This window comes from Chelmon rostratus, chromosome 18, assembly GCF_017976325.1.
Source record: "Chelmon rostratus isolate fCheRos1 chromosome 18, fCheRos1.pri, whole genome shotgun sequence".
NCBI lineage: Eukaryota > Metazoa > Chordata > Actinopteri > Chaetodontiformes > Chaetodontidae > Chelmon > Chelmon rostratus.
The window spans coordinates 19,951,570-19,979,117 of NC_055675.1; the positions used below are offsets into that span (position 1 = coordinate 19,951,570).

The 27,548-nt window shown below is 42.1% G+C and overlaps 3 protein-coding genes across 3 annotated transcripts in view; all 3 read right to left on the reverse strand.

Moving 5' to 3' along the window:
* The window catches only part of LOC121621759 (T-lymphoma invasion and metastasis-inducing protein 2), a 50,393-nt gene extending 41,266 nt beyond the window's left edge, over positions 1 to 9,127 (reverse strand). The window contains exon 1 of the mRNA XM_041958369.1: positions 9,008 to 9,127. The gene's annotated coding sequence lies outside the window, so the exon portion shown is untranslated. The remainder of the gene's footprint in view (positions 1 to 9,007) is intronic.
* A 449-nt stretch (positions 9,128 to 9,576) lies between these two features.
* Positions 9,577 to 15,023, reverse strand: LOC121622173 (transcription factor E2F6-like). The gene is made up of 9 exons (XM_041959054.1): positions 14,795 to 15,023; positions 13,733 to 14,020; positions 13,264 to 13,304; positions 12,962 to 13,017; positions 12,660 to 12,846; positions 12,103 to 12,258; positions 11,306 to 11,420; positions 10,783 to 10,963; positions 9,577 to 10,190 (listed from the first exon to the last, which is right to left on the reverse strand). Exons 1-9 carry the CDS (start codon positions 14,909 to 14,911, stop codon positions 10,183 to 10,185), a joined length of 1,149 nt encoding a protein of 382 aa, XP_041814988.1. The 5' UTR covers positions 14,912 to 15,023; the 3' UTR covers positions 9,577 to 10,182.
* Positions 15,024 to 20,674: 5,651 nt separating this feature from the next.
* si:ch211-202p1.5 (uncharacterized protein LOC103909337 homolog) overlaps positions 20,675 to 27,548 on the reverse strand; it is a 37,752-nt gene continuing 30,878 nt past the window's right edge. Inside the window, exons 3-4 of the mRNA XM_041959400.1 lie at positions 24,469 to 24,588; positions 20,675 to 24,375 (exon numbers count right to left, since the gene is read on the reverse strand). Coding sequence (XP_041815334.1) covers positions 24,285 to 24,375; positions 24,469 to 24,588 — 211 coding nt within the window. The 3' untranslated portion in view covers positions 20,675 to 24,284. The remainder of the gene's footprint in view (positions 24,376 to 24,468; positions 24,589 to 27,548) is intronic.

The following is a 27,548-nucleotide window of genomic DNA, read 5'->3' on the forward strand; positions in this document are numbered from 1 at the left end:
TTAAACAGATCAATTAGGCTGTTTATTGCCTCATCATTCTTTGTATATATGTTTAATGTGATATTTTTACACTACTTAACTTCTTGTTCAGTCTTTTGGGTTTTTTTGTCCTTGTTGAGCTGTGTGTCTTCTGTCCTAAGCAAGTACACTGAGTGTAATGATTAAACTGGAGTCAAATTCCTTGTATGTGTACACATACTTGGCCAATAAAGCCAGTTCTGATTCTGATTAGACGGCACTAACAGTTCACAGCCAGAAGTTTAGAAGTTTGAAATCCTCATATCTACTCTCTAACCAGACGACATTTTTGACCAAATATTTAAAAATTCTGAATTTTGAAGACAGTTGCCCGTCCTTTCCAAATATACGACCATAACAACAAAAAAAATGCTTGATTGTCCAGAAACATTCAGAAAACTGCAACAATGGACTTCACTGTGTCCACCTTCAAACCAGGAAATACATTGTTTGAATAAAATGTTCAGAGCTGATATGAATTATGCCGACTTGTTAAAGGATATTTTCACAACCCGGAGCTGCAGCTTTTTATTTTCTTAACCAGCAAATTAGATGTTGAGATCAGATCAGGACTGTCGGCTTCCAGCCAGACCGTCCTGGAGACAAACTGCTGCAACATCTGGCTGCTGGAATTTCCCACCCTGGTTGTAAACAACACGTCAACAACACGCACGCACACACACACACACACACACACTGACTTCCTCTGAGCTGTGTTTGATGCAAACACCTCTGAAGGGTCAAACATCCCGTCACACACTTCCTGTCCTGCTGTCACTGTACAGACGCGACCATCCCCAAGCTTTTTATTCCCCGACAGGAAACACAAAGTCCACAGGAGTTTCCACATGTGAGGCACACAGCTGGAACAAAGTCACGCCTAGATTTTCGGGTTTTAGCTCATCATTTACAAAATCTTACAAAACGTTTATTTTCCAAAGCATCCATCGATTTCCTTCCTTCCACTTAGTTTCTGTGAATACAACCATGTTTAATTTGCAGTAAGCACGTGTTGTTTAGCTGGAACTTCAAGAACTTCAGCTGCCATATATAAACATACCGACCATGTTAAATCCTGATCAGCCCTGCTGTCTTACATAAGAGGGCGAGAGTCACCAGAAACCACAGGAAGCACAGGACAAATTCTGGCTCTCTTCTTATTACACAACACTTGGAGAAACCGAGGCTGGAAAACAATGAGAACAGAGGAGGAGGAGGAGGAGGAGGAGGCATTGCTGTGAAGACAAGATGAAATAAACACAGGAAGTATGACAGAAACACCAGACAACCAACATTCGTTTCATGGGTTCGACACGCAGTTGAGGCTGAAAACTTCCGATGAAGCTGCTCTTCTCTTTACATTCCAACTTTTCATCTAGAGGGGAATTCACTCCCACATTTCTGCCTGCAGGCTACATCACAGGATGAGGTTCGTCACCAACATTCTGCAGGTTTGTGTCTGTCTGCAGTTTTTCCTTCGTAATAATATTAATGAGCACATTGCTGCCACAATATGACAATTCTGCTCTATAACAGATTAGATTGATTTATATCTAAAATCTGACATTTGTTCTCACCTTTAGCTTTTTGTCATCTTAACTTTTACCTGCCAACCCATGGTGCATCAGATCCAAAACTGACCAATGAGGCGGAGCAATTCAAGCTGATGCGACAAATAACTAAAGAACTACAGATGCAGCAGTTTGATCTGCTGAATCAGTTGTGTCTGATCCAGATTCAGTACAGTTTGTTTGTCAAAGTCATTATAAAAGGCCTCTATCACTTATTTATTCCGTCACAGCCCAGGTTTTAGTGCCCTGACTTCCCTCACACAAAGACCACAAGCTACCGTCCTTAAATATTTCTGCTTTTCTGATATTTACTGTGGAAACTCACAGTAACACTGCAGCTCTGGTGCACACATCTCAGCATCAGCATCTTTTACTTTTTCCACTGCAGAGCTGTTTGGTGAACCAGAGCCAGATACATTTGGGAGCTTCACCAGTCAGCTTCAAGTGTACCGTTACCAAAACCCACTGAGCAACAACGGAAAAACTGCCCGAACAGAGCCAGCACGACGACAACACGCCGCACTAATGCAATGGAAATAAAAACCTCAACATATCAGGAGCGATTTTCCCCCGAGGAAACAAAGCTGGAGGGATGGATGGAAGCACAGGCGCAGCGATGGAAAGATGTGCCCAGGATATGGGAAACATGAAAACTGGATATGTTTTCCAATCTGAACAAATCCACTTCAGGATGGGAAGAGTTTGAGGAAGAGCTCACAGGCTCCACATGAGACTTTTTATGAAAAATTAGAAAGCTACAGCAGGAAAATGGAAAATGAACGTTTCATGCTGCTGGATAGATGGTCTGAAAATGTCTTTTACAGAAACAGACAGAACAATGGAGGCAAATGTCTGAAAGGTTGCTACCATTAAAATCCAGAGATGTCAGTGCAACATTAAAAATAAATAAATAAAAGAAACATGAGAATAAAAGAGTTTTATTCAACATCTTCTGGTTCATCTGTCTGTGCAAAATACAACAAAATATATTCTGACTGAAGACTGAATGTCTGTTCTCACAAAGCTCAGTGCTTCTCTCTCACACACACACACACACACACACACACACACGAAGGACTGCACACAAATTTACTTGTATGACTCTGGACAGAGAGGGCGAGCGAGGGGGGTTATTATGATGTGGGAAAAGAGAGAGAGAGAGAGCATTATGTGAGTAATTGGAAGCAGCTGTTGAGGGAAACACCGATCCTGGTTGGTTGCTGGTCAGATTGGAAGCTGCTCTGAGAACAGCAGCATGGTGACGTAACACACATAGCTCAAACTCGCGCGCACACACACAAATACACATACACCAGTACACAAACACACAGCACCAGTACAAAAACACACACAAGTCCACAAACACACACAACACGAGTCCACAAACACACAGCACCAGTATACAAACACACAGCATCAGTTCGTAACCACACAACATGAGTCTAAACACACACACACACACACACACACACACACACACACAGATAATGACTTGTACTATTTGCAGTGATGTTGGCAGCATCACTGATTACTTTGACACTAAAGAAAACTTAAAAAGTAGATTCTACAGGAAGCTGTGCAAGTCAACAGTGAGTTGATTTCAAATCAGAAGGAGACGCATCATTTTACAGCAGAGACACCGACGGAAGAAGACACAAGTCAAACAGCTACAGTGGAACGTCCTGACGCTGTCTTTGAAAGCAGCAGCTCTTAGAGATGCAGCCCAGCACCGCAGCGTCCTTCTGTACTTCCAGTAATCACATGCACCATAATGGCAGCTGAGGTTCCCAGCACAGTTCATGGTCATGTTGAGCTTTTTCCACCACCGTCTGCAGAATGCCCCTCACCCTCCCTCACTATCCCTCACCCCTCCAACATGCTAACCAAAGCCTTTCAGTCCTGTGGACAGACGACTCCTGAAATTACAGCTGCAGGCACCAAATAAGCCTCATTATGATGAGCTGGACGTTTACAGTTTCCTTCATCCTCTGAGTAATCAAAGCAGGATGAATGAGTGTGTGTGTGTGTGTGTGTGTTTCTAATGTCTTTTCTCACTGGGTGATTGCTCTATTATTTAGATGCTTCCTCTGCTTGTTTGGAGAAAATTGCAGAATTACAGAAAACATCAAAAGCGTAAAAACTGCATCTCTTTATCATTACATTTCTGCTGCGACAAACTTGCTTCATGACAGACATTTTAAACCTCAATTTCACTTGAACCGACTAAAATCGGAGGCGTTTGGAGTCTTTAAATTTAGCATTTAGAGCTGCCTGAAACTCAGCTGAGTCCACAACCATGTGTCCAAACCACAAAGTGGGAAAAAAGAAACAGCACTGCCAAGAACAGTGTTGGCCTTGTTAAATTTGGGTTAAGGTATGCTGCTCGACAGCTCCGTCCACTTCCTGTGTTGAGGACCGTGGAGCTCAAAGAGGCTTTAATTCACCTGCACGTGAGTCTGAAGTGAGGCTGACGGTCACCGGGCGCCCCGATAGCTGCAACGCCGCACAGAAACACGAACATATCTCAACTGATTACTCCAAAATACAAAGTATCGAGACCTGAACCAGCACTTTCTCAAGCTGCAAACACTCAGTTATCTTCTGCTGTCCACTAACAAACACATATTCACTGCAAAACCTCGACCTCTGCTGTTCATCACAGCGAAAAATGATGAAGCAACTGGTGACTTCACATCAAAACCCATGTGAATGTAACTCAGCTTTATTCTGTCTTGTTTCAAGATGCTGACACAGAAAAGAAAATGTCTTGAAACAAAGGAAACCATCGTGCTGGTGGACTTTCTTTAAAGAGCCTCAGGCCTGTTTCACCTCTGGCTGTGGGTGTGGGTGTGGTCAGAAGTGTGCTGTGTCGCGCCTGCAACCACTCCGAGCAGTGATGTCACAGGGTCCCAGGGTACGCCTGTACATCACTGCAGCAAGGTGACGAGTTCAACCACTGGAGGTCAGCAAAGGGGGGTTAAATTACTCTTTAAAGAGTAACTCGCAGCACTTTACATTTAGAGTCTAATTAAAGGTTAAATACTGCGTTCATGTTCGTAATCTTTACTTTAGAACTCAACAGTACTAAAATAATAAAATGTCAGGCTTAAACTTTATGTTTCCTTTTTGCATTAACTCTTTCATACTAATCACGTCTCTTTGGCTCCGACCTTTGACCTTCTTATATACTAGTGTTGATCTTTACGATGAGGATTATTGCTATCTTCTGAATGTGACTGTAAAAAGCATCTTAAAGGGCCGGTTTAACCTCTTGCCCGTTACGAAGCATTAATACAACTCTATTGTGGTGAAAATGAGCTCCAATTAGGTTTATTAGACAGAAGCTGCTTCATCTGATGCTGTAACTGAGTTCAGCTCTGCTGAGTCAGATCCTATCAGCTCGACCTAAAACACAAACAAAGCCTCTTCGTCGTTGGATCAGGCGGCTTAAAGTCAGAACGGGCCGGCTGAGCCTATCGCTTTCTTCTATCGTGCAGAAAGCGGCGGCCTCGCACGACAGCATGGAGCTTAATTAGGTAGAAAATCCACATTCCAGCTGAACACAGACGCCATTCTTTTTTTTCTGCTGCTGCAGCGGCCACGCTGGGCTGCCTGGCCGCCAAACAAACCGCTGGTTTCACCTTCACTGTGTGTGTGTGTGTGGTCAGGTGTTTCACTGCATTTAGAGACACAAGCTGCTGTTTTTCTTTTCACTTTGAAAAATCTAGCAGTTCGTGTGTGAGCAGCAGCAGCAGCAGCAGCAGCAGCAGCAGCAGCAGCAGCAGCGGTTCAGACATGGCGACTCGTCTTCTGTAGAAAAGAATGTAACATCAACGTAACCTGTTTCATTCTTTGACCTAAACGAAGGGTGACAGAGGAGGACGCAGTGGAAGTAGGTTCGGCATTTATCTCGGTTTTGCCGCCACAGTTCGAAACGTTTTTGGTACAGCTGGAAAAAAATGTATAAAATACCATTTTTGGGTTTTTTTTGTTTTTTTTTTTAACGTAAACATTCAACAGTGGCTTGTTGTCCATGATTCTTACTGTTCCAGTTTCCTGTGCTCATGTCATTTCAGCATTGTTAAGAACAGCGCAATATAAATAAAGCTTATTATTATTACCGTATTATTATATTGTCAATAAGGAAATATGAACAATAAATAACACATATGCCAGTTAAGACTGTTGGTAATTCCTGATCAGCTGCAGCTCAGTGGTTTGTTAACGAGACAACGAAACCCCCAAAATCCTGTGTCACAGAGCTGATGTGTAAACTGACTCCAGAGCTGCTCTGACGCTCATTAGCTCACAGCAGAGACTAATGAGCTCCACTCAGGACTCATCAACATGCTGTTTAACTGTGAGGTGACATCTGGAGAGCCGGGACCGAACGCTCGGCTGACGGAGCGTCACTCTCAGTGAGAACAACTTTCTATTGTTGATCCGACGGAACAAAGAGGTCGAGGAGGATCTCCGCTCTCCCACATGTCACGCTGATCACTGAGGTGTTTCTCTTATTGATCGCCCAAGACGCCATTGTGTTAAAGACTGACTTCTTGTTTCCAGGCTGACACTGCTTTCATGTCAGTTCTGTGAGAGATAATGAATCACGGCTAATGTTGTATCTGTTGGTGCACTCATGTCAGAGGTTTGACGCCTTAAATGAAGCTAACTTTAATGCATTGATCTGATCTGTTCTGTCAGGTTTTCTCAGGAGAAGTTTCAGTCTGGATTCTCTCTGCAGCAAGTTTTTGTAAAACTGACACACAGCAACAAGGGTAAGTACAGTACATTAGGGATGCTCGTAACAATTTCTTTATTATTTATTATTTTTTCCATTGAAAAGATGTTTGTTTCCAACTAATAGTTAAAAACTCGATGTGAAAAGCAGGAATGAGGAATTTTTCCTTATATAATAATATAAGTTTCAAGTATTAAAATAGTTGCATTTCGACATTATATCCAGCATTAATTAAAACGTTTAAAACCAAGACAACAGTCCTTCAACATTTGCTCACCAGGACACAGTGTGTGTTTAGCGCTCTCGCACATCAGACTCAAACTCTGCAAACCAACATGGCAGAGAGAGTTCAGCGTTTAGCTTCAGGTTACCTCCCGTATTTATTTCTTCTGGAGTAAAATGCTGCTCAAACATTTGAGCGTGTTAATTCTACACAGTGACAACAGTGATTGTGGGCCGCACAGCTTCCAGCTCAAAACAAACACAGCTCCGTGTGGGTTTCTGGACACAGGCGAGCAGTGTTCGACCCGCCGGGGCGTCTCCCCATCGCCACATCACCGCCTGAGCTGCTCGCCTTACAACACAAACAACCAGGTCAAACCGCGGCGGTCAGCAGAGGAGGAAACTCCGCAGCAGACAGGTGACAAATGGTTAGTAGGGCAGAAAAATAATCTCAGCTCCAGGATTTGTTTACAGTGTTACCTGTTATTCATTCCTAAACACACCATAGAAAACACTGCTTTCTGATTGGTCATCTGTTTCACTACCTTTCTAAATCAGAGCTCAAGGTAACTATAGCAACAGGATGGATGATTCAGGCTCTAGATGTGTGAAAGTTACCCAACCATGATGTCAAACTGACCGCAAACACACTTCAAAACAACCTCTGTTCCTTTGGTCAGTGGGCACGTTAGAAGAGGCAGAATGGATTCACACACACAAGCCGAACGTACGTGGACACCCTGAATGAATCCGGTTTCACAGCTCCTAATGCTACAGCATACAATGATATTAGACAATAGAGTATGAGAGGAATGTCCATGTGTCCGTACACTTTTGGCCACTCTATGACACGACAAACAATAAAACCCTTGTGTGCATGTTGGGGCTTCAGGTCTTGAACTGTCCTCCCTGGAGATTTTTGGGGCTCTGCAGGACTCCACATGGCTTTTAATGTCAGACACATTAAAAGCTCTTTACTCACACACACACACCACAGGGCGCTGCTGGGGGTTATTTAACAGGGTTTCCCCTAATAGAGACACAGCTGCTGGATTTTTTTCATGCTCAGTTTCTTGCTGTGAAATTCGGGGAAGCTTTGAGTGAAGCAACACTGTGACTTAAATAAAAGTAAATAAAAGAAGCTTGCTGCATGAAAAATAAGCCTGAATGTCCTGCTTGCACCTCCAACAGACGTCCTGTTGATTTATCGATTCTTAAGAGTCCTACAAGCTAAAAACGTTTGTCCTGATGGTGGCACTAGAGGAATGGAGTCATTTTTTTCTAGAGGGTTCATCCTCTGGAGAGCAGGAAAGAGATCTGGTCGGACGAGACTACAATCGTCTTCTGGCAGATCAGAAAACAGTGAACGTTGCACAGAAGAATCATGTTAAAGGTTGAAGGTTAAAGAATTAAAGACAAACGCTGCTGACACACCTGATCTACGACTGATAATTAAAGCATGACCAATCAGTCTGCTGGGCTGATATTAACTTAGTGCAGGTCCATCAGTCTTTGCATGTATGCCGCCTGATAAGTAAAGAAATTTAATGTCAGTACAGAAATGACAACTATGTGTTTGAGGTCATGTAGAAACTTTTGTAAAACTCAACAAACCCAAATGTAAGAGGAACAGGCAGCTACAGACTTTTGGATGTTGCAAGTTCAACAGTTCAACCACATTGCTAAAAGTCATAGACTAGAAAAGGAGCTGAACATCTGAAGTCGGGCAACACTGTCTTCAGGCTATTTACAGCTAGCGACAGATAGTCCAGCTAAATCTGAGCTCAAAAAAGTAAAGACTGTCCACAAACAGGAAACGTCTCCCTCCAGCAGCGAGGTTTCATTCAGAGGACAGCAGCTCTCAGCCGTCCTGCATCTGGAGGCTGCGGGAGCACATGTCACCTCTCTGTTCATGTTACGTAATCCGCCTCAGTCTGCCAACAGACTGAAACAAAGCAACAAGCCTCCGTTCTCTGGAGAAATATTGTCACAAGAGCCCTGAACTGACTATGATGAAGATACTGCAGGATCTGATGCATAGTACAATCACTGCATCCTCACACTACAGAAGCCCAATGCCTCTTCTACAAGAAATATTACAGAATTATCATAAATACCACAGACATGATTCATCTCTACGGAAAGATTACACTAGAGGAGCAGAATCTCAATAAACTCTACCACAGACACACTGCAGGAACAGTATACAGACAACACAGGAAGATACAGAAGGTACAACCACCACAAAGTCAAATAAAGTCACTAAACACACTGCTGAATACTACACAAACTCTCCATATATGAATATTAGAAGCTATGGTGTGATTTAAAGAAACACTGCTTGCGGGGACAGTGAAGGCTTACATCTGGATACATTCATGAGTCACAACTTAAGTGATTAACTCACAGACGACCACAGGAGACAAACAGCAGAGAGAAGAGAGAAGAGACTCACCTGCAGCTGATTCCCGCATTTAAAAAGCTTTTTCACTTCTTGAAGAAAAGATTCGGTTGTTTTCCTCTGCTGTGTTGTGTTAAATCCGTGAGTTTGACTCTCGTGTTTCCCGTCATGACAGCAGGAGGGCGGGGTCCTTCAGCTGGACCAGGACCAGCAGAAGGAGGACTTTTTTCACCAAACCACACCTCAGTGAGACAGTGAAGCAGTGGTGGATACACATACATGCATATATATGATAATAAGTAATGTATTACTTGTAATGGAGTATTTTTAATGGAATTAAACATCTGAATAACACTTTTTCCACCACTGCCAGGCTCCCTGCTCTCTTCCCATTGACCACCCAACACATCAGTCTGCAGCTGGACCTTCTCACCACTCAAGCTGGCAGACATTCTGTCTCCTGCTCAAGGGCACTTCTGCAGCGCATGATGTTTGAAACCAGGACATTTCACACTTTTCTTTGGCTCTGATGCTCCAGGATTTAAAACCAGCAACCTTAAGGATGCAACCCGACGGCAAAATATCACCCTCTGTCTTATAAAAGTTAACATTTTATTGAGGAAACATTGTTTATATCCAAAAACGCAAAGAAAATGAACAAAACAGGACAATAGTTAAACGTAAATGTCAGTCAGGACATGATAATATAACATGGAATACAAAAGGCACAGCTGTGTGCTGCATAATTGCTCCTCTTCATCACTTCTAATACAAAAATAAAGCTGAAAACTGTCGTCTTCATCGTTTTCACGATTTCTCGTGTCAGCAGACCGACTGGCTCAACGCAGCAGAGGAGTTCAATTAAAAACGGTTAGAGGTGCAAATGAAAATGATCCTGAAATATAACGTTTTTACATTTTAATGCCAAAACTAATTTGCTTTGCCCGTAACTGGTTTGGATTGATGATCTTTGTGTCGCAGCTGATTTCAGCAGATATCCTCTGAGTTATGACTGACACCTTCACAACATTCAGTGATCACATGTTAGCTGATAGTCAGCAGAAATCTCCATAGTGTTGAAGCCACGTGTGCAGGAACTGTTGTGCATCTGACACTGTGCGACCTGTACCTGCAGAAGATCTGAACCGGCTTCTCGTCATACTGTCTGAGCCCTGAAGACAGCTGGCGCCTCCTGGTGGTCAGCTGGTGGTTACACACTCTGTATGGCACTATGGATCTGAACAAGAACAACACGATGAGAAGAAATGTCATCATAAATGTATAGATAAATGTTTGGTATGTAGTCATGTGGTTTCAGGCCAATCATATTCATGACCTTGTGAAAAGGTAAGATGTGCCTAATGATGGATATGTGTGACACCATATTTGGCCGATAAATAGGGGAAGTGGATTTGAAAAAGTAACTTTACGCCCCAAAACTCTGGTCTTTGGTGACCTCTGCTGGTTAAACTTGTCACCTTGCCACAATGATGTACAGGTGCACTCCAGGAGGCTGTGACATCACTGTTGGGTGTGCTTACAGGTGTAACAGAACACGCTTCTGACCACACCTGAGGCGGATTCATTTTCCGCTATAAAGTGTTCCACTCAGTACATATCTAGGCCGTTATTGCGCAATAATCAAATACAACATTCACTAAAGCCAGTGTAGATGAACAGTGATTCCTGCAGGGTTTAACGAGCTCGTCCACACAGCACCTTCACATTCAAACTGTGGAGGACGGAGAGAAGCGCTACTTTCATGCTATTTTGTTCCGAGACCTGTCTCATCATGAATTTCCATCCATATAAATATCACAAGAACTTACTTGTGTGTTGTTTACTTGTGTGCAGCGTGGTCGTCCTGATCCGACTCTCCTCTAACCCCAGCGTCAAAAAGAGGCTGCTTTTCTCTCCAGGGTCAGAGGTCACAGCGTCTCCTGAGTCCACCTCACAGGTCACCACCGTGATGGGACCCACTTCTGCCTTCAGGTGGATCTGGATGCTGTCCTGCATTCACACGCACACGCACACGCGCACACACACGCACACACACACACACACACACACGTTAAAATGCAAAGAGATTCAGTTTACTGGGATATAAAACAGAAAAATAGCAAACTAAGAATTTTGGAGATTCCTGCTTGTACAATAATCATCAAACTAGTTGCCAATTACTTATGAATCACAGTTCCGGGGCTCTAGTGTCATTAAAAAGCATTGATCAACGTTTCACATCTTTTGCTGAGGTGCCTTAGTGTGGTGATTTATCTTAAGCTAACACACAAGAGGAAAGAAACTAAAAATGGATTTTGTGTCAGTCTGTGCAGCTCCATTCTGTTGGTTTACCTCTTTGGGTGCAGGAATCTCCAGTTTAGTTTCCTCTGGAGCTTTGACCACAATCACCGTCTGCTCCTGGAAGGCTTGGAGCCGGATGACGTCCTCGTGGGTCACGTAGGCCAACGTAAAGACAGGTTAAAGAAAACTGACTTTGTTTTTGTACAACTATAATTATATAACTATGCACTAATAATTAGTGATAGCAGTAGTAATAAGTATGAGCCATATGTACATACATATGTACAGTGGGATCCTATGACAGAAAAAAAAGTTATAGAATTGTATTTTATTTTTTTGTTGTATTTTAAGTTTTTTATTTCACTGACTGGAATTTGTCAACACTTTCTTACTGTGAAATGTTGTACTGTCTTAATTTGTTTTTTATGTATATGGGAGTGCGGATGGAAATTAGCGTCAAGCTACAATCCGGCATCTTTACATGTTTTAACATGTTCATCAATATGCACTGTCCCATTCAAATAAACAAACAAATAAATAAATAAACACTTCATGTTGTGTTGTATTTTCATTGCAGTTCTGGCAGCCATTGGTTTCTAGTTAATTCTGCACAAAATGAAAATCAACTGTGAGACTCCTTGCTTGAAACTTGCTTGACATCTGTAAATCCATCACAGTGCCATCAGGTCTGAATTCACGTTTGTCATTGGGCCTGGAAACACTTCAGGATCCCAGAGGAGGCGCTGGAGGACGAGGGAGAGGAACATGTGCTCTCCTCTTCCTCGCCTCTGCTACCAGCTGCACTGCAGCTGGTGACCTCTGACCTCTGGTCGGCCGTGAAAGGATATGCAGAGTTTTCCGTGTCGTCAGTCATGTCGAAGAGCTGCTGGGCACAGCTTTTGATGAGGCTGTCCAGCTCGTGCTCCACCATCTTCAGGTTCTCCACCTCTCTACGGAACGTATGCTGGTTCTTCCACAGTAAGCTGGAGATCGGACACCTTCCTCTGTCCAGAGAACAGTCAGAGTCAGAGAGCAGCAAAAAGGCAACAATCTTGTCATACAGTCGTGTCTTACTGAAAAAGACTATTACTGTTTTTTTTTTTATTATTGCTAGAGCTCATTCTCTACAAAACACAAACACATTCTTCATATTTGATTTGACGGTTTGCAAACAGATATTGTAGCTGCGAGAAGTAAGAACGTAACTGGTTTAAGGTGGTTCTCTTCAGACCTGCTCAAGTTTCTAGAGGACGTAGTTGTTGTTTCCATTGTCTGTCTGATTAAGAGTTTGGTGAATCCGACTTAGAGGACTTGTAAGTACAAAACTTCACAGGAAAAAGTCCAAAGTTTAGGATAATTAATTGAAAAAAAAAACCCACAAAAACCTGATCAGTTCGCAACTCACATCCATTTGATCCGGTTGGCCGGCTCCCTCTGGGTGAGGCTGATCCCATCCAGGATGTTTGTGATGTCATAGACTCGCTGTCTGCAGGTCTTCATGCTCACTGTCGCCTGCTTGAGGTCCACAGAGGAGTCCGGAGACGCCAGCAGCAGCTCCAGGAAATGCCGAGTCAGCAGCCCCAGAGACACGTCTGAACACCACACAAACAGTCAGAGATGTCTGAGAGCTGAAATGATGAGCTGATGAATCGATGAGTCCAGCAACCCAAAGTTAACTGGAATCACTTTAAGCAGAATTGCCCTCACCCTGTCTGTTATATTTCTTAGAGTGGATCGGTTGTTTCCTCTGTTGCAGAGCAGTGCTGGAAAGAAAAAGACGACAAATATCTTAGTGAGTTAGATTAGTTGCATCTGTGAATTCTGCAATCGACAACAACAACTGCAGCAATGCCAACATCAAACTGTGAGCAAGCACTTCAGCTGTCCCACAACAACACCAGGAAAGTATTTCTCCTCTCCATACATAAAATGAATAAAACAATAAAACTAAACTTCATTCTAACTAACATACTGTGAGAGGCTGGTTGGTTGGCTGAGACGTTTGTTACCTGGTCTTCTCTGAAGGATTCTCCAAACCTCCACCTTGATTCTGGAAATCAGAAAAAGGTGGTTTACGTTTTTTGTTAAATAAACAGCAATAACAAGTTTGCGTTATTCCAAAACGAGCTGCCTCTGTCCATGTTTTGGAAAAGCCAAGCTGGAATTTTATGGTTTTGTTGGTTTTGGAAAAGCTCAATTTTTGAGCAAGAAAAACGTGATTTCAGTCTGGACGGAGGCTGAAGCAGAGCGAGAAAGATGTGTTTACAAATGTAACCAGCTTCGTGTGGATGCACTCTGAGGGGAACTGAGGTGAAAAGTGCAGTTTTCCCTGCTGAATGTTGAAAATATTACATTATTTACATCTTTTTCAACACTTTTCTTTTCTTCCATTACATACAAGGACCTTCCTTGTATGTGATAAATGATAAACCGAGACATGTATCATATGTCACATAAACAAATATAATGTCTCCAGACCTGCTGCGGTGGATCCGGTGCAGGAGGAGGAGCATCTCCACCTTCATCTCCAACATCATCATCATCCTCGCAGCATCCAGTGGGCCACTGCTCCTCTTCCTCAGAGGACTCAGCTGCACAGGGGCTGCTCAGGCCCAGCGGCCCATCCAGGTAAGGGGGCATGATGGGAATGGCATCGCTGGTGATCCCACTGGTGGAGACGTCCTCTGGCAGGAAGTGGTCCTCACAGATTAAATGCTGCTCTGCAAACTCGTGCTTGTCCGTCTCCCTCAGCGCTGCCAGCCATATCTGAACAAAGTCATCAGTGTTACCAATCGATTTATCGTCAAAATAACTGTCAGATTAAGCAATGATGAAGCTAATCATTAGCGGCAGCTCTCATTTGCTGTTTCTTAGGTTTCTTTTTCAGAAAATACACATCAGTGAAAATATGCAGCTCTCAATCCTATTTTTTGTTTTGTGTAGCTATACACTCTACATTTTACTTGTACGTCCCATTAGTGCTGCAACTAACCACTGTTTTCATTATTGATTAATTGACAGATTATTTTCTTAGTTTATCTACTAATCATTTTGTCTATATGTCAGAAAGCAGTGAAACACGGTGTTACTGATTCGGGAAGTGTTTTCAAACGATAGTGTTACTTTAACAACAGATGAGCACTAAGTGGATGGTTTGGCGTGGATGGTTTGGCGAATATACGTCTAATTAATTCACGGCCCAATTCCTTTAAAGTGCGGCGCCGCTTCGCTCAGCTTTTCCATGGGAAGCATCCGGTGTTGTGTCGAAGTTTGTTTCCCGTCGATCTGATGGACCCCTCACCTTAACCTGCACCCAAACACATCACTAACCCCAACCAGTCGGCAGGTGGCACTCTAGGAAACACAATTCTAACCGGAAGGGAACACTAGTCGACACAACACCGGAACCGTCTCCTGAACGAAGCTAGGCTAAAACAAGTGTAGCCATAGCACTTACAGACAGTTGATATATTAGCATCGTTAGATAGAGGCTTGCAAACACCCAGATAACATTATCTTAGCTCCAGCTAATTTCCAAACCTTGACTCGAGCTGGGTCTTCGGGGAAGTTAAAGAACCTCTTGGAGTTTCGGTTGAAGATCCCCCGGTTAACGTTAACCATGCGATTCGGACACCCAGACACAACACACTTCACCATGCTAGCCGTTTCTCCGTCCAGACCCAAGTGACCGGGCTAACGGCACCCCCGAGCCATGTTTGTACCAGTTAAAATACAGAAGCAGGGTATTTATGTCGCGTTTCACGGTAGTTCTTTACACAGGAAATAGATAGTTGTGACCCGGATGCAAAACAATGGAGGGAAAGTAAAGTGGACTCGTTGGCGCCAATTTGCACCATCTACATTATGTTTTGCTAAGAAGTTTAAGAAATATTAAGATCATTTAATATAAAAAACGCGTTCAAAATCTTAATTTTTACTGTTATTTGAAAGTCCAGAATTGTCATCAAAATATACTTAAAGTATCAAAAGTAACATGAGAAAACTTATGAGCAGCACTTAAATGTAGTAGCTACTTGAGATGGAGTTATCTACATTGTTGGGTAGTTTAAGCTGTAATGATGAATATGTTTTATAAGTTTTATAATTTGAAAAAATAAAGTGTATGTTACACTTGCTTTAAAATTAAAACACTTAAGTACAAGTACTGCAAAACTACACTTAAATACAAGACTTGAGTGCATGTAATCGGCTACATTCCACTTCTACATGATACAAATCTGAGCACTGATATATATATATATATATATATATATATATATATATATATATATATGGTATAATATACATAACAGCTCAAAATACGGTCTATCAAACAGTTTTGACAAGTATATAGTTAGTATCATTCAGTGTGTGCACGCTATAATATATATTATTATTACAGATGCATAAATGTGTGCATGGGATTTTCCTGTTATAGTTGTTAGAGGTGTTGCTAACTTTTGGGCACTAACGAGCTAAAGTCAAATATTCAAAGTGTTGTAAAAGTACATAACCATTATCAGCAAAATACACTTAAAGTATCAAAAGTAAAATTACTCAGAATGCAGGATGGCCCCTTTCAGAATGTTATTATACACTATAAGTTTATTAATACTGACTGATACATACATGACTGTTGAGCCAATTTTAACCATTTTAACCCAACTAACGCACCATCTCCTCTTGTGTGAATAGCATTGAGTAAAACTAGTTATCAAATTATCGAGCCTTTAAAAATGAAAACCAAACTACATATTTGTGAGGTGTTTTTAAAGATTAAAGATTAGGAAGCAATGGGCTTGCAGCTGAGGGCCACAGACGAGAATTTATTGAGATTAATCACATGTACATGAGTTAAAACTTTGACTGGTGCCCTTTGATTGATATCATCTCGTTGTGTCCTCTTCTGCAGTGATACAATGGCACCGACTGGAGAATTAACTCTGCCAAGCGATTAGCTCCATCGACCAATGAACTCTTAACAGGAGTGGATGGAAACCAGCATTCATTCCTGTTATATTTTGACAATTTAATTCTTTTAATTTGGTTAAAATCTACGCCACATTTGGATGGATGCTATTGTCAGCATGTTGATGTTAGCATTTAGCTCAAGCTGCTAGCATGGCTGTAGACTCTTAGTCTTGATATCTGTCTAACAACAGTATTCTGAGTAACTGCTGGTTCTGTTTCAACTTATTTGACCACAGGAGGAAAATGTGAAGGGTTCTGTTATTTCTTTGCAGTCTGGGGCCTCTGGCATGAACCGAAGAGCTCAGATCAGAAACCCTTCATGTGCGCCAAGCAGATCATCATCACCCTCTAATGTTCATGCTTTCATTCAGCGTTGACATAAAGACCTGATGAACTATATTGCAGTTGGGCCAGTGTGTGGTTTATAAATGATCTGCAATAAAAATTGTTCTGCTTCAGCAATCGTGTTTGGCTCTCGTCTCACTTCTGTTTGCATTCTGCAGATGTTCACACTGTACATGCGTCTGTATTTCTGCTGCAGCAGCTCACTTTTCATCCAGAGCAGTGAAACACAACAGAAACAGAGACACAGTAGATGATGACAGGTTGTTCAAAGAGAAATGAGCATGTATTTGTTAGAAGTATGTTGGATTACATGGAATGAATCTCCATTCCAATTAAAGAAAACTAAAATCCATCGCAGGCAAGGTTGGACTATCAAAGCAGACAACTGCCCCAGAATCTGGTTTATGATTAATGGGAGAATTATTCCGGAAAAAGCAGCAAAATACAAGTCAAAACATACACATAATTAATCTATATTTTCACTGGCGACACTTTACTTAAAGTCCTCCATTTAGCATTTATTAGAAGTATATAGAGATTAATAAATGCTTTAACACATTATAATGCAGTTGTAAGATGTAAGGGCATTATTAATGTCGACAAGTATAACTTCTCCTGTGAAATCATATTTTATAGCATTACAGCTGTGTTAAAGCAATTGTATATATTGTAAAGCTCCATTTATGGGTGTCCACAGGGCGATTTAAAATGTTTCGCAGTTTATAAGCAGCAGCATGTAATGAGGGGGCTAGTGGGACTAATAACTCAGGGCGTCAACAGGGGAAAGACCCACAAAAGGCTGGAATTAGTTAATTAATTTTTACGTCTCTTTTTCCAGAAAAGTTGGATTGCTGTGTAAAAAACATATACACACATACACAGAAGTAATGATTTGCAAATCTTTTCTATCTATTTGTCCTGTGTAGCAACCTCAGTTCACAGTTCTGGACTCTCCTCATAGCAGCTGTCAGTTCATGCTGTTATGCAGCTTCTCCTTTAGGTGGCGCTGTTGTAAAGGAATTCGATCATTCTGCTCTGGAAACCAGCAGAAATGACATACCTCTATCATCATTTATAGCTTTTCTGTTCAGCTGAAATGTGTCACATTCACTAATGTCTGTGGCTTGTGGATGGAAGTAATGTCAAATTATTCTGGTGCTGACGGACATTTCCTCTCAGAGTTGATTCCCTATCCCACTGAACAATCTGGTGAGCCTCAGACTGCGGCCAAAGGTGCAATATATTTCCATTAATCATACTAAAAGTTGAGCATCATCGTTCATCTTCCTTATTCACATGAAGCGAACGCTGACATGAAAGCAATCATGTATTTCTACAGATATGCAGGCAAACCCTCAAAGTCATAATTCTGTTTTCACAGTTTTAAGTGCAAGTATGGAAATATCATCAGCAGAATGTACTTAAAGGATCAAAAATAAAGGTACTCATGCTGACAGAATGGCTCCTGTTATATTATCATATTATTAGGCTATTATTATCATTTATGCAGCAACCTGTACACAGAATTTTAACAATGTTGAATCGTTTAATGTATGACACTGCATCAGAATTTATAATTTAATATGTTTTGTATGCAAAATATACTTCCTCAGGCAGTCAGTTAATCAGACTGGTGGCTTTATTTAACAAACCAGCTTTTTCTGCTGTTTTATCTCATTTTGATGCAGCAGGTGCTGCTGTCAACAACATGGGGCCACATTGTTCCAGAAGATGCTTTACCCTTGAACTAACACCAAGCAGCTTCTAGTCGGATGGCATTTTATGACCCTGCAGGAAATTTAGAACAAGTGGTCACATTTGAAGTTGAAATTTAAAATTTCAACCCAAACAGATGTGGGTTTTTTTTTTTTTGAGGTTTATAGCATCGGGCTACTCTTGCGCTCTCAGCTTTGTAACATGTGGACAACAAATATGAGTTTGGCTCACTCAGACACTGTTTGCTTGTTGCTGTCTGAATGAAAACAGTTTGGCCTCCAGGTAGATATTTGAAGAGTGAGGTGAAACTGATATTTGAAAAACAACGAGCCAATAAAATGAGATCATCCACCTGCTGAAGGGCCCCTCAGGTTTGACATCCCTGTATAGGTAATGGGACTACGACAGCAACAATGAACATTAGTGAAACATCAGCTGCAGAGTTACTGATGCTGAACCCTTAAACAAGACACTGAACATTCCTGACATACCGTATGTAATTATGTTAGACCTTTGACACACATGAATGGATGAGTGTATCAGAGCTGCTGTTAGATCATAAAAACCGACAGAGAACAACAGGAAGCTGGAACTACAGTAATGAATGTTATGCTGTAAAATAATGACATAAAATATTTATCAATTATCAAATTAGATGGCAATTAATTATCTGTCGATTGACTAACTGAGCTTTAAACTGGTGAGTCCACACAGGTAAGTCCAGCTTTACTGAAGACATCAACCTGCACAGATATGAGTGTAATTTAACTTTATGCTTCTGTCTTTGCCTTTAACAGCTATATGACGAGTCCATGCCAGGAACCCGTCCACCGGCTGCACCGAACCAAAGTCCTGACTGAAAAATACCCTAAATTCACCTGAGAATGTTGGATCGCTTCAGACACATCGCAGACGATTCAGTGTGCTTCACTGTTATTTTTTCAGAGTGTATTTATGGAAAACTTGAGATGAATTATTTATTCAGGCAGACTAGATGCTGCTGCTGCCATCAAACACTCAAACAACAGCTCTAAATCTTAAAGACCTGCGTGGAGAATGTCCTAAAGCCACATTGTTGCTGTCTGAAACCATTGACAGCATTCAGGCCTGCCTGTCCTGCTCAGAGTCGGCCTCTGGTACTTGCATTATAAGTAAATACTGGTGGGGGGGCCACAATGGCCAGGAGAGACTTACAGAGAGAAAGATACAGCAGTGCTTTGAGCTAATTGCTAGCATCTGCATGCTAACATGCTTACAAAAATCATGCTCACATGCTAATGTTTAGCAAGTATAATGTTGATCATGTTCACGATCCTAGTTTAGTGTTAGCATGCTAACATTTGCTAATTAGCTGTAAGCAGAAAGTTCAGCTACTACAAACTGGTATCGGACACATTAAAATATCGACCTGGTGGCGGTGCTGTTGCTGAGAAGTTACTACAATCCAGTCTAGGAGGAACTGGAATGTCTGAACCACATTTCAACACAATCCATCCAAAAGTTGTTGAGAAATTTGAATAAAAATCAACAATGTCAACCTCATGGTGGCGCTAGAGAACAAATCTGTGGGATTCATCTTGAGGGGAACATGAACGTCTATTAAAAAGTTCATTGTAATCCATCCAGTGGTTGTTGAGATATTTCAGTCTGGATGCTAGCATGACTAAAAACGATATCATGACACATATGCACTGCAGAGGCAAACACACCCTCCATGCTGTCACTTTGTTTTGTTGCCTAGCATTTCTTTCTGTTCAGGCTATTTTATAGATTCACCCTGAGACGCCTCCAGATTTGCAGAGGAAAACAGAACCAGGACAGGCCCGTGATGGCAGGCTGCCGTAATTTACAGTTTGTTCAATGTGTGGTGATCTTTTCCAGGAGAACACCTGGAGTCAGCAGCGGGATCACGGCGCATGACAGCCACACCTGCACGCTGACTCGACCTGCCCATGAACCCATCCTGTCGAGATGGTGACGTCCGGAAGTTCTGGACTCAAAAAATGTATGTGAGTGTGATTTAGGCTTTTCCTCTGGAGCAGGAGGTCCAGCTTCCCCTCAGCTCTCTCTGCTGCTCCGGTTCGTTAATGGATTCTGAGGAAAACAAACGTTGGTCCAAACTCAGCCAGAGGCTACAGCAGTGAATCACGTCAGCCAACAATTTCATTCATATTAGAGATATGCAGCAGTTTCAAGGGTTTCCCACTGGATCACCTTGAAACTGTCTGTACTTTTCAACAGTCATTAAGAAAAATTCACTTAGTCTGTATCGTCTGTCGGAGCCAAACTATTCGTTCTGTTTGTTTAAACATGTCGGACACGTGGAATTAGATTAATGAAACTCACCACAGTTAGACAGCAATCAAGGGTTGTTTTTAATGTGTTTAAGTGATTTAGAAATATTTAATAAAATAAATATCCTGCAATAAAACAATCAACATACGTACATATTTGGTGCTATACATTTTTAAAGGGTTGCGTTCAGAACATCTTACAAAAGCTATTATACAGATGGGGTTTTGAAGACGTGAACATCAGGACGATATCAGGCAAAATGAAACCAAGAGTTCTGCTCCACAACTTACACGAAACACTGGATTTCACTGGCTACTGTAGATATCAATAACATGCTTAAATTTAAGTACGTTAAATGTACGTAACGTAGGTTAAAAGAATGAGCTACCTGCTGCTCTTTGCTTGGAATAAACAGCATGTGGTTTTAGTTCAGTGATATCAATCGTCACTGAGATGTCTTCTCGCAGACAAACTCCTGTGCATGTAATCGAAGATGTTTTACTGCTTCAATCTGGAACAAAACTCTTTGAATGTTTCACTTGGCGCTGATAATAAAATGATAAACCACTAATCTGCTTCAGTGTGAGGAGGTTTGAATAACAGCCTTTGTTACAGTCCATCGTTTTCCATTGCTGTGTGAGTGCAGTGGAACAAAAAAAAACAAAAAACAAAGACATGAATGAAACTGAAATATGTGAAATTGATGATGGTGTTGATTTCTCACTGAGTGACTCTAAACTCATGACTTTAAAATATGACAGGCCCGTGAAATGAGGCTCAAAGCCTTTCGAGCATCCCATCTCTATCCTGCAGAGGAGAGAGCGAGCTCACGTGACCTCTGACCTCCCTGAGGACATCAATCCACATCACGTGACCGCGTGATGACTGATGACGTTCTGCTGACAGCCGCTGGTGCTGGTGGAGAACACAAGGATCATTGTGCGAAAATGGAGTGATCTACTGACGGCACAGATTTTTGTCATTTTTGTTCAAATTTACACGACCAGTATTAAATTCTTATGTTCTGTGCACATTTAGGTGCAACTTTAAAGGGAGAAATACAAACAGGTTGCTGAACTGCGAGCGGCAGGAACGTTCAATCAAGTGAGAAACGTCATCTGTAGGCCAGATGGACACTTCCAAATGGCCTTTAAACCATGTGACCAGTTTAGCATTGTGTTTGCAGCCGTTACTAAACTGATTCACAAAATCAAGGGGCGAGCTTCCATCAGTAAGGGCACATGTAGTCTTACTGATACGCCACATGATAGGGTTGGGTACATGTGACTTTGAGGTGAATCTGAAGGCATGGCATTAGAAATGCATCATACATGAATTTCCCAGCAGCAGGCTTCGACACCACTTCTCTGACTAAGCCTCCGGGGAGGTTGTAGTTGCTGAATTGTTGTCTTGTCTTTGGTAAAAATCACATGGTGTTATTAAGGAGAAGGAAGGAAAGACTTAATATGAACATGGGTCAAATTCTTATCTTCTCTGTTTTTTCTTTTTGTTTTGTTTTGTTCTTTTTACCACAAAAGGGTTTTATGATGGGTGTTAACCGGCTGAATAACCTGCAGATTGGTTATATGGTCACAGCTCCTCGGGCGATCGGTGTCAGCACTTCTGACCAATGGTGGAGTCATCAACAGACCACTCCCGGCCTCTAATGACAGATCGAGTTATATCACAGAGGAGATGGCGCTTAATGCGGTACCGTCCAGAGCTCAGTGTATTTAAATGTTAGTATGGTTATATTCCATATGCACAAAGGAAGATTACACACTGTGAGTATACTTCAGTGTACAGGAAATAAATATTTCTGTTATGCTCATTTTCAGGGACACTTTGACATGTTGGAGGAATAAGTAGAATAAGGCATAAATAAAACACTGACAACAACTTTGCTGCAGACTCAGCACACCAGCTACAGCATCGTTGTTGTTGCACTCTAGTGAAAATAAAAAGATTCACACACAAACTGTAAAACTGAGACAACTATTTTGTAAATCACATTCAGACAAAGATCCGCGAGGATAGAACGACTGACCGACAGCTGCAGGACACTCTTGTTATGTGAAAACCTCATAACTCCGGTTCAAATGTGACCCACTCATCACACTTCATGACCTCTTGACTGACAACCTTTTAAATATATATTCCTGTTTGTCAGTGTAAGCTCACCTTTCAATGCAAGAAGCCACTCACATCACATTACCCTTTTCACAATGTTAGAATAGCTTATTCTTTAATCTAGAGGACGACGACAGGGTATGCAGGACACCGCTTGACAAAAACACATGAGGTTTTACAGAGTAAAGTGGAAACATTTTGTGTTGCTTTGAGTAAAAAGTTACAATATTACAAGTTAAAGTTGAAATTATATGAAAAAGCCATATATTTCAAGATAAAGCTTTAATTTGGCAAAATAATTGTAATATTTCATGAATAAAAGGTGTCATTCTTACATGAAATAAGTCAGATAAGATAGATTAATTTACAAGAAAGTTTTAATATTTTAGAATGAAGTAATTGTACAGTTTAGCAGTTTCTTATTGTACTGTAATACAGTACAGTTAGTAACTGTAAACGTGCTTTCTTTACTCTTATAATATCAGAGAATGACCTTGATTTGAAAATTAGCCGTTTTTCTAGTGAAATTACATCATTATCTTATATTACAGTATTATGACCTCTTCTTCTATAACATTTAAAGCTTGGTCCTCTTATCACGACTTTTTGTTCAAAATAATAATCCTACTTTTTGTTTTCTTAACCTCCACCGAGTGAGTCTCTGTGATGTCGCGGCTGAAGACTCATTTTCCTTGATAGTTGTACGTCTGTCGTCGGTAAGTTGACCAACCAACTCACTGAAGCAGCTAATTGCTTTCTCTTCTTGTCTGTTATGATCTGATTTTATTGCTGATGCACCGTCTGCACAGGTAGTTTTATTTTGAAACTTTACTGGATTCTCTACACCATTCCTCTGTCTGACTTCCTGCCATTGTCTGACATGGCAGCGATACGCGGTGCGGACGGAACGTGGACCGAACGCGCCCGGTGGAATTTAGGGGTAAATCTCTGACATGGTATTAGCAATGCTTTTTGACAGCCGTCTCTCAAGTATCATACATTAGAAGACTACATGTGAATGCAGACATTTAAAAGTGTCCATGCAAATATTTGAAAAAGTTTTTGAGTCTGTATGTAAATGGTCGTCTGTGCGACCTTAATTTCACCGGACTTTCACGGAAAACAAATGTAAAGGCGTGGCTGCTTTAAACAGGCTGTTTACACCTGAAAAAGGAGATGGGAGGTTTTCAGCCTACAACAGCAAAGCTGTGTAACACGTCAAGGGTAGAATTTACCATCAAAATTCCCAAACGTTGTAAATTTCAGGGTCTTTGTCCCCGAGGCTGTGGATCATCTGGTTGCAGCCGTAAGTGAAATGTTTTTTCGTCCCTCATTGCTACAAATCATCTGAGATCATCCGGAAACAGAAAGGCCACAGGTCAAACTCCCTCCCTGTGTGCCATCAGCACTCCTATCCTATTGCGTCACCATCATTACAATAACATTAAACACACACACACACATGCACAGTACATGTACAAACTGTCATCAAGGTAGAAAGACAAACAAAAGGGTCCATTTGTGTTATTTCTGATGCATGAAGGACTTCTGTCACTGTTGTTGCTCCTCTCTCTCAGGTCTGGTTTTTGAGTGCGTGTCGGCTCCTTTTTTCCCAGAATGCACCTCTGTAGATCTTCAACCGTTTGTCAGCGACATTTCCCCCCCTGAGGAAACAAAGGGATGAGAGACAGTAAGAGTGTGTTTTATCAGTCTCTGTGTTTTAATGTGTGTGTGTGTGTGTGTGTGCACGTCCTCACTTCGTTTGCGTCTGGACGGAACAGAAGCTCAAACACTCGCGGTCCTGAGTGTCTGTGCAGAGGCAGCGGCTGAGGTCCCTCCTGAGTCGGAGTGAACCAAATCCATAAGGAACCACGTGGCTGGAAGACAGAAGGGGTCATTGTTAGATACTCTCGCTGAGGTGGTCCTGCTGACCGCGGTGTGTTCAAAGACCTCCTGGAATTATTTTGTGATGTGCCCTTTGGGTGAATCCGTGTCCCCTCGGCGCATCTGCTTGTTTATTAACAAAACAGCTGCCTCCTCGTCTACAGGCCTTCTGGCCGTTTTGCAAAACGTCAGATCTAGAAAGAGAGCAATCCTCAAGACCTCATGTTTTTGAGGTTAAGTGGTTACTGCTGATGTCGGGCACGCCGCCATTTGTCACACTCGCCGCCTTTGATGGCGTGTTGAAGCGTTAAAGGAATATTTTGACATGCTGTGAAATATGCCCACTGCACTCAGCGTAGACCCAGCTTTTCTTTTACTGCTGTGCGGCCGCAGTGAACCACCCTGCTGCGGATCCCTCTAGTGCCAGCGTGACCGCTGACCCGGCTCCCAGCCAGCTCTCAGCCGGCTGCAGGTTTTGAGGAGGATCCCCTGCAGGATTAGTGGTTGGGGTTAACTACACCACATGGACAACTGTCAGCCCCTTAACAGCACTGCACTTATGTCAAAACAAGAACATACTGTACATACCTCAAAATAAAATTAAGGTTTTGTCTTATTGTTCTTTGTAAAATGGATAATTTGGTCACATATTTGAATGATGAATGGGCTCGACCACTCAAAGCGCTTTACGACAGATGCGACATTCTCACACTCACTCACATACCACTAGTACAGCCAATTTAGGGTTTAGTATGTTGCCCTGTGGACACCTTGACATGCAGACTGGAGGAGCCAGTTGGTTAGTGCTCCACCTCTGAGCTGCAGCCGCCCCCTGAAAATGAACTCAGGCTTCTGGGAACAGTAGCTGAACTGAGTTTACGCTTGAGTTGTGACAAATCATTCTATAGTCATCACATTTTTGGAAGGTTTTGTGTCTTTATCAATCAATCCAGCCTTCCTCTAGTCTCATGAACGCTCTCCAGCCTGCGTCTGCTCGTTTCTGCAAAACTTTTATGTTGCTTTTTGAACTCTGTTGGCTTCACCTCCACTTTCAGGTCTCTATTTATCTGCCAAAGGGTCACCTAGCTGCCCCTTTTAGGTGCTTGTTTCCCTGTCCTTCAGTACAGGGATGAATAAATCTAAGTGACCTGAACTGGTGAACTTTGCCTCGATTAATTATAGCTCCAGTGCACCACAATCCTGTTGGGCTCTTCTGCTCTACTCGTCTGTGGCTTTGTTTTACACTCGGTCATGTGCGGTAGACAAGAACAAAAATGCTGGACCATTGTGGAAAAAATGTTCAATGTCATTTAATGATTTAAATGTTCGGGAAAGGTGCTCATTACAGTTCGGTCTATGATGGGAAGTGGACTCTTGTCTCTTGCATTAAAGCCTGACTGCGAATGCACCCAATCACTCCCCAGATCTCCACGCCTTTAAGCGCCTTTTCAGTCTGCTCCGAAGTATTTCTCAGATCATCAAACAGCATCTGGACCCCCTCCCCTCACAGCTTTCCGACGTCATAATTGGGCCGCATGCAGCGATTTCTGTGACCGGCACTCACCGACGCCCTCTTCATACACTGATTGGAAGTCACAACCGAGTGCAACACCGTGAACGTCTTCCAGAAGGTGAGAGCAGCGCTGTTATTTGTGCGATTCGTCACGTCTCGCCCCTCTTTACGACGGCAGGCTTGTTTTTTTCCTGCCTTCAGAACAGCAATAAAAACATAAACACTTCTGCCTTTGGACAAAGTCGTACGACACTTCGTACGGAGGACATTCTTCACTTCATGAGGAGAATGCTGTTTAATGTTTGAGGTGGAAAACACGAATCACTTGTTGCAGTTCAAAGATTCACAGCTCAGAGAGGCACTTCAGTACGCACAACGGCAAGCGAACGCATCACAGCTGATTCAGATTGTAGTACTTTCGGTCTGCTGCTGGTTCAAAGTGTTGCATTCAGCTCAGCGCAAAACTCGTCACAACAAGCACTGATTTTGAGGTTAACAGCTCAGCAGCCAAATAAATCTGACAGTTATCAGCATGACTGTTTCTGTGGTTTTCACAGCTATTCGGCGGCTGACTCTCAAGTCTCATGCAATATGTGGGAGCTCCCCCCTAATATATGACCAGTGCTCGTGCAACGTCACATGATACATTTGGACTGAGCTCAAAAATACCATTGTGATCATGCAAACACACACCCGGGTCGTACTGTTCAGACAACAGTCACATCTGGGAAAATAAAACTGTCACACACTCAGACTGGAGCTCAAGCTGAGAGCAATGATATGTTAGAGAAAGGCTGTTCAACCCAGTTGAATTGAAAAAATGAAATGATGCTTCTTTTTTTTTTTTGGGGTCTGATTGGAAATGTAAACTGTGTTTGTTTGAGTTCACCAAAGGTGACTTTTATCCCGGAGAGGCTCGCTGTTGTCCATTAGCCTGTCTTTAGTTTGGATCCCAGCCTTTTTGGATGGTTGGAGAATTCTAACTGATTTCAGTGTTTGTTTTTACACTTGTGCGAAAATCTGCAAAAACAAATCCATAAAACACAAATGTGTGTGAAAACCCGATTTCAAAGATAACATTTACAGTGTAAGTATGTCGTAGTTTAGCCGTTTGGGATCTTTCGGGAGGCGGACATCCCGAAAAGAAAAGGTTTGGTGTTTCTCTGGACTTTTGTTATTGTGAAACAAATCCCACTGAGTTGTTGTTGGTGTGGGTCTGCGGATGGGATTTATTTGACAAAAATATAGAACATCAGGAGATTCTCACCTTATCAAGCGCGTTAGGTTTACATATTTAAAACAAAATGGAGTTCCAGTCGGGTGTGCTGCAGAGGAAAAGTGCACGCCGGAGCTCCCTGTCGCCCACAGGGTTTAGTGGTGTAGTTAGCGATGGTGGGAACTGCCAGTGCTGTTTAAAGAGGTCTTTATGATGAAGGCAGG